The 13,678-nt window shown below is 46.6% G+C and overlaps 1 protein-coding gene across 1 annotated transcript in view; it reads left to right on the top strand.

Moving 5' to 3' along the window:
- Positions 1-13,678, top strand: part of PDE10A (phosphodiesterase 10A) — a 131,704-nt gene that overhangs the window by 81,324 nt on the left and 36,702 nt on the right. Inside the window, exons 15-16 of the mRNA XM_068110734.2 lie at positions 5,811-5,894; positions 8,208-8,358. Of these exons, the coding sequence (XP_067966835.1) occupies positions 5,811-5,894; positions 8,208-8,358 (235 nt within the window). The remainder of the gene's footprint in view (positions 1-5,810; positions 5,895-8,207; positions 8,359-13,678) is intronic.

Genomic DNA, 13,678 nt, shown 5'->3' with positions numbered 1-13,678 from the left:
AGATAGGCCTCCACCCCCTCCAGGTCTGCAATGAGCCTATTAATCAGTCGTTGAAATGTAGCCGGCCCGTTCTTCAACCCAAAAGGGAGGACCTCGGGGTCGGCCTTGAGCCCCCCGAAAAATAAGTTTGTCTTGGGCCCGTAGCCCTCTGATTTCTAACAGTTGGGGTATCATAGTTGTCCCCATACTCATCTCGAGGCCGCCGCCATGTAAGGTCGTTCTCCGCACCGGGTGTTCCATAACTCCCCTGCTGAAGTCTAGGCGAGGAGTTAGGTTTGTGGACCCCTATTCGGTGGGTTAAGGCATACTCATCTGCCATGGTGGCTGCGTCCCACAACTTTGGTACTTTCTTTTCCTGCAGGTACACTTTGATGTCCTCGTGGACACACTGCTGAAATTCCTCCACCAGGATCAAGTCACGCAATGTTTCGAAGTCTTTCCCGACTCCTTTTGACTCACACCACCGATCAAACATGTTTTCTTTCACTCTGGCAAACTCCACATGGGTCTCACTCTCCCTCTTCCTGGCATTCCTGAATTTTTGCCTGTAAGCTTCCGGAACCAACTCATAGGCTTTGAGGATGTGCTTCTTCAGTACCTCATAATCTGCACATTGGTCCATTGGTAGCGCCGAATAAATCTCTTGAGCTTTTCCCACCAGCACACTTTGCACGAGTATGGTCCAGGCCTCCTCCGGCCAGTTTAATTGTCGAGCCACTTTCTCAAAGTGTGAAAAAAATTTCGCGACTTCCTTTTCACTGAACGGTGGAACCAGCCTCACATGTCTGCCCACATCCCAGGTTTTCTGGTTAGGTGTCGACCCCGTCAGCAAGGGTGGTGCCTCTCCCCGTTCTCTCATTAACTCCAGCTCCTTTAATTTAATTTCTTGCTGAAGCGCCATGTCACGTTCCTTCAATTCCCTTTCCGCTTTTCTCTCCTCTGCTTCGAGTTCCCTTGCAGCTCTCCTCTCCTCTGCTTCTGCTTTCCTTTCCTCTGTTTTCATCCTTTCTAACCTTTCCTGGAGTTCTCGTTCCACTCTCCTTTCTTCTTCTTTTAACCTTTCCTGGAGTTCTCGTTCCACTCTCCTTTCCTCTGCTTGTTTCTCTTCTCTCCTCTCTTCTGCTTTCCTTTCTTCTTCTTTGATCCATTCCTGGCTCCGTAATTGCAACTCCAGTTTCCGGAGCTCAACGTCTTCTGGTTCTTCGGGTAGCCACTGCCAGGCTAACTCGTCCCATGTTCCTAATCCCACCATAGATTGTATCACCGTGGCCTGCAACTCTGCCTTCCTCAAATTAGTTCGGACCTCCCAGTTAAAATGTTTGGCCAATTTCAAGAGGTCCGACTTTAGTAACGCTCGGAACTGTGCCTCACTCGGTGTTACCGCAAAGTTCTGTGCCACAAACGCCATGGTGACTATCGTTAACACCTGTTAACCTTCACCCAAGACTTTACCCCAATTTCCCCAAAAATTTACCAATTAATACTTAATTAATAAATTTTTATTAATAAAAATATTATTTTATTATTTTATACAATTTTAGATCCCGGACGTAGACCCAATTGCGAATCCGCAAATCGTAATTTGGACGAGCCCCCAATTCTGTTACGTGGTCCCCTCGGTGACTACCTGGTCTCGGTGACCCCCGGACCGTGAGAGGAACTTCGCCAGAAAGTAGTATTATATATGCGCTTTCGCAACGCAATCCCTATGAATTCCACCCAAGAGAAAACTGATGTTCAATGATATATTTCAAGGGTAATGATACCATACAATTTCAATGATACAATCAAGGATATATTCCCCGAGCAATCCACCATCCACAATTCACACTCAACAATCAATCAATCCCCTAGATGATTAAGATGGCCATCTTACATACGTGTCCCCTTTTGTACTCACGACCCCCTTTGGTCTCTGTCCCTCACAATGTCTCTGGGCCCCTCCTGACCAAGATGATGGTCTGCTTCGCCGCTCTCGGGCGGTTGAACGAACCCCGGGTGGACGTTTTCCCACCGGGCAGGTATCGTACCGGGAACCAAGGTTGCAGCCCCCTCTTGGCCACGCGAAGCGGGTACTGTACAGCAGGCAAAAGCCACACGCCGTTTGCAACGCGGGTTAGGCCCCAACGTGCGACCCGTACGCGTCTTTGTAGACGGTGCCGTGAACGGTGCCAGACGCTGGGTCGGTGCACGGCCACACGGTAGCTTGACGTGTCCACCGGGCAGGTATCCGTCCCGGTAACTCCTCTCGCCAGACGGGCTCGGGAACGCCGCTTTTCCACACGGCTCAATATCGGTCCCACCTCTCGTCGGAGCGGGGCGAGGAAGAAGAATCCTCGTCGCTTCTCTTCACCTCGTGTCTTTCTTCTTCCGTTTCCGGTCTCTTTTTCCAGAAGGGCTCCTGACCCTCCAACCACAACAACCCTTAATCGACTACACATTTATAAGCAAAGACCTGAATAGTAATTCACATACATTCCCATAAATATGTAACGATAGCGAGTACCACCAGATACCTATTGGAGAAGCAGATTGGCCATATACCGCCTTTGAATCAGGGCAGCGGCTGTACCAATTTCGAAGAATTCCCTTTCAAGTCACGAACAGTGTTGCCTGCTTCCAACGGGCCCTCGATGACATCATAGCCAAAGAGCAATTAAAGGATGTGTTTGTGTACGTTGACAATGTAACTGTCTGTGGCCATGATCAGGCAGACTATGACAAAAATTTTCAGAGAGTATTGGCCATGGTGCGAAAGTACAACCTTACCCTCAACAAAGATAAGTGTAAGTATTCCGCCAAAACTATAGACCTGTTGGGGTACACGGTGACTGATGGAGAGATGAGGCCTGACACAACCCACTTGCAACCGTTGCTCGAGATGGCCCCTCCGCCTGATCAGGCTGCGCTGCACAGGGCGCTCGGTCTGTTCGCACATTACTTAAAGTGGATCCCACAGTACTCATAGAAGATCAGACCACTGGTGGAATGTAAATTATTCCCGTTGACCTTGTCGGCGAAAGCTGCTTTTCAACAACTCAAAACCGACATAGCGGGGGCCGAAGTGACATCGATCAACAAAGTGGTACCTTTTATGATCGAGATGGATGCCAGCGACAGCGCGATTGCCGCCACGCTTAACCAAGCGGGAGGCCCTGTCGCGTTCTTCTCGAGAACTTGGTCTGATAGCGAAAGGCGCCATTCAGCGATAGAAAAGGAAGCATACGCTATCGTGGAAGCCGTCAGACAATGGCGCCACTTCCTTATTGGGAAACATTTTCAGTTGATTACGGACCAACAGTCAGTGGCTTTTATGTACAACGCACAGCACTATCAAAAGATTAATAAAAAATAAAAAATTAAGAAATGACAAATGAAAAATAGCTTGCTGGCGCATATAAGTGGCCGACTTTAGTTTTGATATCGCGTACAGACCTGGGCGGGATAATGTGGCAGCTGATGCGCTATCCTGGCCTGTCTGTGCTGGTATGACGTCAGAAGACTTACGGGGAATCCATGAATCATTGTGTCATCCGGGGGTCACAAGGTTGGCTCACTTTGTACGATGTAAGAATCTGCCCTTTTCCATCGAAGATGTCAGGTGACTATGTTGGTCGTGTCCCGTGTGTCCCGAGCTTCAGCCGAGATTCTATAGACCTCCCATGGGGACTTTGATCCATGCAAGTCGACCATGGGAGAGACTACAAGTAGATTTTAAAGGGCCGTTACCAGGCCCCGTTCTTACAATTGTCGACATGTACTCACCATTCCCGTTCGCGTATCCCTGTGCTGATATGTCGTCCACAACAGTTATATGCTGTCTTCAGCAACTGTTTCTCATGTTCGGCTACCCCACTTATGTACACTCAGAAACGTGGTTCCCGGGTCTATCTAGGGAAGTTAAGCAATACCTCCAGGAATGGGGAGTAGCCTCCAGTCATACTATGGCATATAATCCCCAGGGTAATAGACAGGTGGAACGTTACAATTTGATTGTATGGTGAGCGGTGATGATGAGCTTGAAGATGCGTGGTTTGCCTCTGCAATTGTGGGAGCGAGTGTTACGTGAGGCCTTGCTTGCCATCTGAGCACTACTCTGTACTGCTACGAACGAAACCCCCCATGTGCGGTTATTTCGCTACCAACGGCGCAGTGATAGTGGGCAGCCTCTACCCTCGTGGCTGTCTGAGCCAGGTCCTGCCCTACTGAAGTAAGCGGTCTGGCAGAGCAAGTATGAGCCATTGGTAGACCACGTACATATTTTAGAGGCCAACCCGGAATACGCTCATGCTAGATTGCAGGACAGGCGAGAAACTATGGTGTCGACCCAACATCTCGCGCTCTGTGAAGAGATACTAAATGAGCTGGAAACTAAAACTAATGGGGTCACAGAGGTCCCCGACAGATTGAAGCCGCTTGATTCGCCGGAGTCTGCTAACGAGATAATCGGAGATGATACTTCATTATCTGGGTTGTCAGTCTGGTCGGTGACAGATAGTCCGCAAAGACACCTATCTGGAGGGGATGAGCTTCCTGCCCCGGACAGTGAAGGATCTGGACATGAAGGGATATATCGCACTCATACGGGCCGTTTGTGCCAGCCAGCTAATCGATTCGGTTGGTAGGAATCCTATGCTGTTTGTTAGGTTGCTCTATTATCTTGTTATTGCTTTATTGCTCGCTTGATTTTCAACGAAGGGTGAATGTGGTGAAATATGATGTAATGTCTCGAGCTGGAGGAGAAGGGTCGATCGGAGGGCCGACCTTGAGGGAGCTTATAGAAGACCGGACTGTTCGGCACTCGGTCTCCTGGCAGTTCAGTTACCTTAGTGCCAAGAGACTATCAGGATTAACAGCTACGTAATTGCTTGCTTGCGGGGGGTGGGGGGGCTTGGAGGAAATGTTTGTTTTGATTGCTTCCTTTGTAGTGCTTATGATTGTGCTTTATTTTGTGTTGTAGGATGAGTAGAGATATAGTTAAATAAAACCTCATTACTTGAAAAAGGTCTGAGTTTTGATTTACAACACACATTCTTTTTAAAATATTATTTCCCCACATTTGCTCCTTCAATAAGCCTTTCGTTTTGATATCGCGTACAGACCTGGACGGGATAATGTGGCAGCTGATGCGCTATCCCGGCCTGTCTGTGCTAGTATGACGTCAGAAGACTTACGGGGAATCCATGAATCATTGTGTCATCCGGGGGTCACAAGGTTGGCTCACTTTGTACGATGTAGGAATCTGCCCTTTTCCATCGAAGATGTCAGGCGACTATGTCGGTCGTGTCCCGCATGTCCCGAGCTCAAGCCGAGATTCTATAGACCTCCCATGGGGACTTTGATCCATGCAGGTCGACCCTGGGAGAGACTACAAGTGGATTTTAAAGGGCCGTTACCGTTACCGGGATGTTGCACAAAGACACAACTTCAGCATACTTTTAATGTGGCTTTTTTTTTGTAACAAAAAAATACCAAAATCTTGAAATACCAAAAAAAAAAAAACACACAGAACCATTTAGTACCCTTCATTTTGAAGCATTCATGAAAGGATATGCATATAAACCTTTGTATAGCAAAGTTAGCACAAAACAAAAATCATTCCGGGTCAATGTGGCCCATGAACGCATCTAAGGGATAACTGCAGAATTACTTGAATCATATTATTTTGCTTTGAGCTATTACGCGATTCGGAGCAAGAAGGCATTCTGGGTTTGAGAACATTCTCCATCTTTGTTACATGATTGCGCTGTAGTGTTACTACTGCTCATTCTTTGCAACTTGATTGATTCAATATTTGGTTTCCTGTGCAGCTTTCACTTTGATATTGGTCCTTATGAGGAGATGTGGCCAGCTTTCTTCCTGAGCATGGTACATTCTACTTGTGGGCCAAACAGGTATGTGGATACAAAACGTGTACCACACCCTGCACACTCAACATGCAACCAAAACAGCACATCCCAATTCACATTAATATTTGGCCTCGATGCATATACCTGGTTTTGTAAAGATGTGTAACCTGTTTGTATCTTTGGTAACAAGCTCAAAGTTCATCTTTTCAGGATGTCAGGATATCTCAGTTGGGTGCAAGCTTGCCATTGAGCTGTATTTGATTCCCAACGACACTGAAATCAACCAAAAACTGCCGTTCTGGTTGTGGAGTGATGGAAGGGAGATGTTGCACAACAGAGCGCATCAGTATATGGATGGGGACATAAAGCTGATTGTCTCATCTGCATTTATGTTGGGATTCTTAAACATCCAATTGGATGGTTTGGAGAAAAGAAGGGCATTATGTCCTGGTAGCATGGGCAAATGCCTTGCTTGGGGTGAGCTGTTTAATTAGCACTTGCTGAGATGTGGATATGACATAGCCAAGATGGGCCAAATGGCTTCCTGGATATAAGTTTCCTAGTATGTACACGCAGGTAGCACATGCACATGGGAAACTTAGATGTTAGATAATATACCTACAAGATGCACAGGTATCACCTGAGACCTGGGCTGGCAAGGCTGCATAACCTGTTGTGATATAACAGTGGAGTTAGTAAATCTAAATCTTAACACATCCCACAATGAAAAACATAAGACTCAGTCACAATTATGATTCATACATAAAATGCAATTTACTGCTGTTACGGATCCATCACTTCTGCCTTTGTTGTTATTATATACTTGTAGGATTTTTAGTTTCAGGTAATATTGTTGTTAAGATTTTTTGTGTGAAATGAAGTTGACTTTAGTAAAAGGTGAAAAGAAGTGTTTGTGAAGGAAAAAGGAAGACGCTGCAAAGAGTCCAGAAGAGGGAGGAGGAGCTTGGCAGAGAAGAGACGGCCATGAGAGAGATACAGCCGTAAAGTCGCATCGGGGCTGCGAGCGGACTTTTTTAAAATAAAACCACCGTTTAGAGGCCATTTTTCCCCGCAAAGCGGGGGTTGGCCTTTTCGGGGACCGTGGTAGTTGTTGTTTTTTTTTGGTCCCCTTTTTGAAGCAATGTTTTACGGCCGGATGCCCTTCCTGACGCCAACCCTTTTTGCCGCCTTCAACGACAAACAGGGAATTACCAGTGAACTGGTACTCAATTAGCCGACCTCGGAAGGATGACAGGCTGAGTCAACCCCCCTGGCATTAATTCGGCGATCGACTGAGATTCGAACCCAGGATCCTAGGATCCTAAGCCGGCACCCTAGCCGCTAGCCCAACACCAGGGCCAAAGGTCTGAGTTTAAAAAAAAAATTTTTCTTTAATTTAATAAAATTTAATTTAATTTAATTTAATTTAATTTAAAAAAAATCACTTTTTTAAAATATTGGTCGCAAATGAGTTGAGGCTTTCTGGGAAAGGGATTGCCCGCGACATCGTCATATATTGCAAGTGCAATTAAACCTGCATCTCAGGTTTTATCACCAAGTGTGAGTCATTGTTGGAGGGAGCCAGCGCCTCCATCACAGGCCGATACGCCATTTTGTCCTCGAAGAGGCTGTCAGCTTGGTGTATCTTGTTTTGTCATTGGGATTCCCATATCGACCTCACCGTGTAGATTGCCATTGGTTTCCATTTCGGCTCAATTCCCATATCGACCTCATAACTCCTCATCCACAGCCGTGCCAATACCTGCCTGTTGTTTTGCTGTTCTGCACGATTTCAACCTTCACAGCGTTGGGATTTGTGCACGGACTTTGGGGAATGTTACATTCCACTCATGTTTGGCGTATCGTGAGTTCATTGCTTTGAGAGCATTGGGGAATGATTGCACCATCACATGTATTGTTCATTTGATGCAAGTGACATTTTCATTGTACTTTCTTTAATAGTGTTATTATTGTGTATGTGAGAGTTCTTAATACAATTACTTGTTTTGTTCTACAATTGTATTGGTGTGGTTTTACCATGGTTTATTAGAACACTCAGAATAACAAATCTTTCTGCCGTGTTCCCACTCCAGACTCTGAGGTGCACCGTAACCGGGGTTTGGGGAGGTAATACGTAACACTGCTCTTAGTAATGCTACCTGTGTTAACTCTATTCCAATTGTCTCTCCTCCAGTGTATGCCAACTCCCTTTGCTATATTACTGTGTCAGCGTTACCTCTCTGTCAGACATCTCTTCCATGAGCCTCAATCTCGAAATTCTCTTTCGTCCTTCATGCTTAAGTAATTTGTAGATTGAGCATGATTTCATCACCTGTAACATTTTCTGATGTGCTGCAGCTTTGAGTTGGACAAGCTGTGCCGTTTTGTTATGTCCGTGAGGAAGAACTACCGGCGTGTGCCATACCACAACTGGAAGCACGCAGTGACTGTGGCGCACTGCATGTTCGTGATGCTGCACAAAGCGCCAGACTTCTTCACTGACCTGGAGGTTTGGAGCTCTTTTTTTCTTCCCTTTTTGTTCACGGCTGGTGGAAGACCTGGAACACAACAGATTAGGACACAACAGAACAAAAGTAACAGTATAGAGAGGGGGAAAACACCAACAGCAGGATTGAAGGACAAAAAAGAGGGAGACTTGGGCAAATAATGGCTGTGGTGAGGAATGAGGGGAAGGGGAGGATGCACGGGGTGGGCAAGATGGTTTGTTTGTATTTTTCTGAAGCGAAGAGGGGGCATAGGATAACATTGAGGAGGTTGAAGTAAAATATTTGGGATGAATATGGTGATAAAAGGGGTGCAGAATTTTCACAGTTGCTATCCAAATAGGGGCTAAAGTAATCCTTGAACAACACAAAAATGAATCATACTAAAATACGCAATTTGGCATCTGTCTGTCTGTATGTCTGTCTGTGTTTTTGACCGTGATACATTCGGTTGTTACTTATCCAATCGCAAGCAAACTTGACAGGAGGACAAAGGGTCACACTATAGAGGTTGTAGCCTCCCTCCCCTTTATTTGCCTCCCTCCCCAAGTGGGTTTTCCCCACCAAAGGAGTTGCATGTTGAGGTGTATATTCATATTAATATAGCTGAGCATGGCATTTCTCCAAGGCAGATTTTAATAACAAAAGAAATAACAGCACTAGCTATTAATGTTATTACAAACTATATTTATACTAATAATATCCTCCTTCCCCAAGGGCTTTTTCCTTCTTGGCCAAATACCGTGTTAACGTGAATAAATAGCTTATCGTGGCGTTTTGCGAGGGCAAGCCTACCAGAAGTAAAGAGTATTAAAAACCACAAACACATATGATTACCTTTTTAAACAGTCGCTACTGCTGTTTAACATGAAACTGAAAGAAATTTGGAGGAATCCCGACATCCGTGAGGCAATCTATGCTTATTGTATCGACTAACGGACTTTTTTTTTTTTTTTTTTCTTTTTTTTTGTATACTGAATCGAGGCTCGTGAAAGAGCTAACATTTACTTCACAAACAAATCAACCAGACAAACAAAATATATAAAAAGCGGGAGTGGAAAACAAGATGGGGAGAGAAGGTGAAGCACACAAACACAACATTTGAGAGCAGGGAGATGTGTGGAAGGGAGAGGGCTTGGGGGGAGGAGGCATGGGAAGGGGGGGGGGGGGGTGGAGGGAGAAGTATAAAACACAAGGACACCAATGACTTCCAGGACAGAAGTTGGTATTTCAAAAAAGTGGAATTGGGGTGAAATTAGCGGGGGTAGAAAAGATCAAGGTTTTGGATGGGGGAAGATAAGAGATGGTGGTGAACAGCTGTTTTAAAGACCTGGAGGGTGGAGTGGGATTGAAGAGAGTGAGGGAGTTTGTTCCAGAGGCGGGAGAAAAGAGGAATGAAGGAGTGAAGGTGAGCAGAGAGTCTTGATTTTGGCAGTTTGACCATAAGAGGGTTGCAGGCAGATCTTGTGCGACCTGTAGGAATATTTGCGGGACAGAGCCCAGAGAGAGCTGGGGGGGCAAGGCCAGAGAGGAGTCGGTAGAAGATGGAAAGACCACCAACCTGCCTGCGGTGAGTGAGTGAGAGGCCCTTGGAGTTAGCTTCATCGCGGGAGATTCCAATGATTCTGAATGCTTTGGTTTCAACAGCGTGAAGACGAGCTAGGTGTGAGGCAGGAGCACCAGCCCAGAGGGGAGAGCAGTATTCCATTGAGCTGCGGATGAAAGCCTTGTATGTGGTGAGGAGCTCAGGTGTGCCAAGGAAGGACTTCGCACGACGGAGGATGCCCAGTCGGCGACTGGCTTTGGAGGCCAGCTTGGAAATGTGGTTTTCCCAGGAAAGATCATGGCAGATAGTGAGACCCAAAAGCTTGAGTGACAGAACTTCTTGGAGAGGATTATTCAGAAAGTGGATGGGAGGGTTGTCCAGTCGGTCTTTTCGGAGAGACATCGTAAGAGTGTGAGATTTGTCAGGATTGAAAGACAAGTTCCACTTGTTTGCCCAGTCTGTGATTTTGTCCAGGTCTGCAGAGAGTGAGGAGGCAGCAGACTGCCGATCTGAGGGATGAAGAATGGAGCGGCAGAGAGTAGAGTCATCAGCAAAGAGATACAGAGGATTTTCAAGAGAGTCAGAGAGATCATTGATGAAGACCAGAAAAAGGACAGGGCCTAGAACACTGCCTTGTGGAACTCCAGCCTGAACAGGAAGAGGAGATGAGAGAAACCCATTTAGGGCCACACGTTGACTACGACTAGAGAGGAAGTCCGCCAGTCATGCGTGGAGATTTCCATGGATACCAAAAGAGGAGAGTTTGGTGAGCAGAGCGGGGTGCCAGACCGTATCGAAGGCACGTGATATGTCAAGGGAGACTGCTCTAATTTCCTGTTTGGCATTGAGGACCTCCATCCATTGTTGAGAAAGCAGAAGCAGCATGTCCAGAGTAGAGTGTCCAGGTCTGAAACCAAATTGATGATCAGAGATCAAGCCATTGGAGAAGAGGAAAGATTTCATATCTGAAGCAATGATGGATTCCATGACTTTGCTGATAATTGGGAGAAGGCTGATTGGTCTGTAGTTGCTGGGATCTGTTTTTGCACCTTGTTTGTGCAAAGCGGTGATGTTGGCAGATTTCCAAGCAGATGGAAGATGACCTTGAGCAAAAGAGAGGGTGAAGAGAACAGAGAGAGGGAGTGAAAGAGCGGAAGAACAGGATTTTAGGACCCGTGGGCTGATGCCGTCAGGTCCAGTTGCAGAATCCGAGTCGAGGGTTGACAGAAACTTTTCCACCTTGTCAGGAGGAAAGGACACAGAGTCCAGGAGCAGCTGGGTACGACTGGGTACGGTGGGTACAGAGAGGGATGGGTTTGGGACACAAGATTTAGAGGCAAACACAGAGTTGAGGCATTCAGCTTTTTCACGTGCGGAGTCAGCCGTGTGGCCATTTGAGGTGAGGGAGGGGATGGAGGGGGAACAAACACCAGAAACAGATTTGACCAGACGCCACCAGGATTTGGAAGAGGGAGACAGATAAGAGAGTTCGGTCCTGAGAACGGAGAGATATTGTTTCCTGGCTCTCCTGAGGGTGGACACACACTTGTTTCGGGCTTTGTGAAAGGAAATGAGATTTCCTTCCGTTGGATTTGCTTTCCAGGAGACGAAAGCAAGTTGTTTCTGGGCAATAGCCTCACCACAAGATTCCGTGTACCATGGACGGTATGACAACAGAAGACGAGATGGGATAAATCTGTGCATGAGAGAGAGCAGTTTGCTTTGGAAGAATTCCCAGGAAGAATTTATGTCAGAGGCAGTAGAGATGGGAGACCAGTCCAGATGATTGATGGCTGCTTGAAGACCGTGCCAGTTGGCCTTAGTGAAATGCCAGACTCGTCGACGCTGAGGAGGCTCTCTGAGAATGGTCAGAGAGATGTCCACTTTAACAAGCACATGATCAGAAGAGCCGATTGGAGCAGAAGAAGAGCAGCAGACATTTTCAGGGAAGTTAGTCATAACCAAGTCCAGAAGAGAAGATGCTCCGTTGACTGAAATCCGGGTCGGGAAATTGACAGTTTGTGTCAGTCCCAGTGAGTCACAGAAGTCCTTTGCTGAAGAGCCATGGCTGGTGAGAGAGGTACCCACACCCAGCCAACTGGCATGGTGACAGTTGAAATCACCACATATGAGGAAGAGAGAGTTGGGATGGGTAGATAGAAGTTGGTCCATATTCTCAGACAGCGAGATGTAGATGGAGTCATCACTGTTTGGTGGACGGTACAACACACATATGAACAAAAGGTGGGAGCGAAGAGGAAGCCGTAGCCAAAGGTATTCCTGGGGGTGAGGTGGAGAGAGGGCAGTGCAGGGCGAGTGAGGAAGAGAGTTTTTTATAAAGATAGCAACCCCACCTCCAGGACGAGGCTCAGGTCTATCATACCGGAGTAGGGAGTAACCTGTAACCTGGGAGAGATACCAAGGAATCAGAGACATCATGAAGGAGGAAAGTTTCTGTTAAGCAGATCACGTCTGGTTTGTCAGAAGCAACCTGTACGGAGAGATCAGACATGTTTGAGCGAAGGCCCCGGATGTTTGAGGTCCATACTGTTAAGGAAGAGGAAGTGGGAGCATCGGATACAGAACAGGGGGGGGGAGCGGTAGGGTAAGATGTGGAAGAGGAGGAAGAAGTAGGGAGAGCTGTTGAAGGTGTGTCAGAGATTACAGAATAGCTCGGAGAAAGGGAAGGATGGGGCAGACAAAAGGTTTGATGGTGATTGGGAGAGGCGTAGTGAGGTGTTATTTGACGAGGGGGAAGAGCGAGGCAGAAGGTTGAGGGAGATGAAGGTGAAAGTTGGAAGGGGGAAGAAGCGGGGAGGACGCTTTGAGGGGGAGGGGTGAGAGGGGAGTCTAGGAGGGGAGGAGCGAGGGAGAGTCTCGGAGGGGAGGGGTGTGGGGGGAGATTTGAAAGGAATGGGTGATTGGGAAGATTTGGAGGGGAGGGGCAAGGGGGAAGCTTTGAAAGAGATGGGTGATGGGGATGGTTTGGAGGGGATGGGCAAGGGGGTAGATTTAGAGGGGAGGGGTGATGGGAAATGGGATTTTGGGGTGATGGGATTTTGAAAAATGTACGATTAATGGGAAACGAACATTTATTGCAAAATGAGTTTCTTGAGACATTCGAGTCAAAAATACGTTTGAGGACGCTGGAGGGAGGATGGAGTGCTGGAGAGTTTAGGGAATGGATGAAAGATGCACTATAAGAGATGGAAATTTTTTTTGGAATGAATGGATTTGGTGAGCAAGTCGAAAGCATCCTTTTATAGAAGAAGAAGAAAAAGGTGTTATAGAAAATGACAGAATACAGGTCTTCAGGGTTCAGATGAGACATTTTTTAACAACGTGATCACAAACAGCGTGGTCGAAGAATGAACGAACGAACAACTAAGAACGAATAAACGAATAAAAACGGAAGGAAATGTTTTTGGGTTTTTTTTTTTTTTTTTTTGAGATTTTAAAACAAGGAAGTATGGGATGAAAAGACCGTGAAAACAGGGACCGGAAAAAAATTTCAGCGTGATCGGAGAACCGCTGAGACAAAAACAAAGCCTAAAGCCAAGGTTGGACACAGTAGCCTAGTACTACACTTAGGCCTCAGAATACACGATGAGAAAGACCGCCGATTCTGTACACAGGTACAAAAAACCAACGCCAAGAATACTATTAAAGACACCCCAATAGGTACATACAAGACCAGTTTCGACAAAAACACAATTGTGAAAAGTTACTTAACTTCGAAAGCGAGCGTGCATGGACAGCTTTGAAGAGACGAGACCTCC

Source organism: Myxine glutinosa, chromosome 3 (genome assembly GCF_964187855.1).
Source record: "Myxine glutinosa chromosome 3, kmMyxGlut1.1, whole genome shotgun sequence".
Taxonomy (NCBI): domain Eukaryota; kingdom Metazoa; phylum Chordata; class Myxini; order Myxiniformes; family Myxinidae; genus Myxine; species Myxine glutinosa.
Note: the sequence above shows the minus strand (reverse complement) of the source record. Positions and strands in the feature narration are given on the sequence as shown.